Source organism: Morone saxatilis, unplaced genomic scaffold (assembly GCF_004916995.1).
Source record: "Morone saxatilis isolate NCDOM2014 unplaced genomic scaffold, NCSU_SB_2.0 Contig12, whole genome shotgun sequence".
NCBI classification, from domain to species: Eukaryota; Metazoa; Chordata; class Actinopteri; family Moronidae; genus Morone; species Morone saxatilis.
The window spans coordinates 19746045-19748565 of record NW_023339674.1 but is presented as its reverse complement, the minus strand read 5'-3'; the positions used below and the strand labels follow the sequence as shown (position 1 = coordinate 19748565).

Sequence of the window (2521 nt, the reverse complement as noted above, 5' to 3'; positions counted from 1 at the left end):
GTGTGTGTGAGAGAGAGAGTGGTGACATAGAGGTATGCTCACCTGTGACACAAACACATGGCCCAAAGCGTTTCTTGCCTTGAGTCGGCACATCAACACCTCCACTATCCCTACGAGAGAGAGGGCAGCAACTAACCGTTCATTTAGTTATTAATCAACTGACTGCTATCAATCAAACAATCTAAACTTAAGTTTATTGATGTCAGCACTACAGGTTTCCCTAAATAAATCTGAAGAGACAACGATAGCATATTTCATGATTATGACTTAGAAAGATGCAATTACTTAACAGTAATAAATCAACACTGATTATATCTGGATTATCAATCGATAATAAGTCGAATTCAAAGCATGCAAAAAATAAATGGTTATAGCTTTTCGACTTAACAAATTAGCTTATAATTTAACTGATTGAATATCTTTGGGTTATAAAATATTTGGGGTTCTAGGATCTGATGTCAGCATCATTTTTTCACTATTTCCTGATGATTAATCAACAACAAATGAACTGACTTTATAACTCTTAAATATGATACAATTTATATATATTTATCTTGAGTTTCATCTATTAATTTATTTACTTGGCAATAATGGGCTTCCATAAAGTCAGAACGTTTCCATGATACATGATCTAATGTAGAAACTGGTCCTGATTCCTGACCAGACTCATTTGTAGAAGATTATGATTTTTGGCTGCACGACTTCCTTCCTGTCCTTCCTTCCCATGAATCAAACCCCATTTTAGTAACTTTCCATAAATACCAGCACCTGTGGGAATATAGCATTTTCTTCCTCAGCAAGTAAGGAAGTCTAATAGACGTATTTGTGCAGTTACAGCACAGACAAAGGCTTTTGTAGTATCTGATGGATGACTGGAAGCTGCCTGTCGGAGTGGGTATGTTTACAGTATGGCGAGTTTGTCTGTCTGTGTGGACTTGAACAAAGTTGAATCACATATAAGTGGGTCCCTACCATCGTCTTCCCCCTCTAACCGCTTGAAATCCACCTCTACTGGACCGGCCGCCTCCGTGTGCTGCCTGCGGCTGTGTGCGCGACTGTACGCCGTCAGAGGGCAACCGCCCCCGGCCAGCAGTCGCGCTCTGTCCCGGTGAACCAGACAGGTAGTTCGGCCGTGCGTTTCCCGCATAATCACACCCAGCCACCGCCTCGGTGAGCACCTGGGCGCTGCGAGTCTACAAAAGAGGGCTGACATGTTTGCTGTTCCTTCGCTGGTTAGTTTTCAAAAGCAGGAAGAAGTCCAGGAAAGTTGCAGGAAGTTTGGTGCAGGTGTCTTCCTGTGAAAGGAGGGACTTGGCTGCTTCTGACTTTACTTTCAAAGTACTCCAATGTTGAAGTAATTTTGTTCCTGTGTAGTATTTGGTAATAGGGGATTTTTTTGCACCAGTCTCTATTTCACTCAGCAAGACTCAAAGTGAAACATTGTGAAATATTGTGAAAGTTTATTTTTCTTCCTCATTGTGTTCCTCACACACACACACATACACACAGTGTCCTCCACACACAGTCCTCCAGCCTTGTGTCCTGTCTCTGCAGTGTCCGGTCTTTGGCCAGACAAAGCAGGTTGTTGAGGTAAGGTTTTCCGTCAGGCTGCCCATGTCTAGTCTGACCATGCATTATTGAGCAGGTCTTTACAGGTTATGCAATTACACAGTCAGACAGTGACTCTGATGGCACAACAGTCTGAACCGAGGGAGCCAGGTCTATGTGTGTGTGTGTGTGTGTCTGTGCATACCCACGTGCATGTGTTTCAGACATCGTAATAGGAATGGACCTTTTGTGAAATATTACAAAGTTATTTTAGCATTCGGGTGCATCAGATTACATTTATATGGATCAGATGTCTTCCCTTCTGCTACACCGAGCACATTTTTATTGTCCATTTTATTGCTGTCTGGCTTTGTTTACTCTTCTTAATTAACATGGATGCGAGTGACTCTGAGCAGTGAATCATATTCATTTGTAATTGAGATGTAAAATTTATCATAACTGTAGAGTGCAGGTGTTTGTTTGATGCAGGATGTTGGGTCAGGAGGGTGGGCAGGATTAAGCTGGTAAAGTGAAACTGAAACTGTAACCATCAATGAATAGAAACACACTAAACACACACATTTGATAAAACAGAAAGAGACAACGGCATGACAAGGAGCCATTTGAGAGGGAAAGAGAGATCACTCAGATTTGCGTCATCTGCTTGGTTTCTAAGGTTCTGGTTTGGATGGGATCAGGGTGTTCAGATTTGATGTCTGCCAGGTGTGTGTTCCTCTTCTCATGTGTACGTGCCTTGAGATGGAAAACTGATGGCAGATGACACTCGCCCTTTGAGTGCGAGGACAGAAACTGAGCCTGATGGACTGTGACGGACACAGTGGTTCTGTCCCCGGACAGGACACGCGGGTTGGACACACACACACACACAAACACACAGGCCATGGTTGTCATTAATGTCGTCAAAAAGGACATACCTTTTGTCATACGTAAACTCAGGACTCTCTCAGTCAAA

The 2521-nt window shown here is 42.8% G+C and overlaps 1 protein-coding gene across 1 annotated transcript in view; it reads right to left on the bottom strand.

Annotated features, from left to right (window-relative positions):
- Positions 1-1213, bottom strand: part of echdc2 (enoyl CoA hydratase domain containing 2) — a 6038-nt gene extending 4825 nt beyond the window's left edge. The window contains exons 1-2 of the mRNA XM_035653171.1: positions 973-1213; positions 43-110 (exon numbers count right to left, since the gene is read on the bottom strand). Of these exons, the coding sequence (XP_035509064.1) occupies positions 43-110; positions 973-1213 (309 nt within the window). The remainder of the gene's footprint in view (positions 1-42; positions 111-972) is intronic.
- Positions 1214-2521: the final 1308 nt, after the last annotated feature.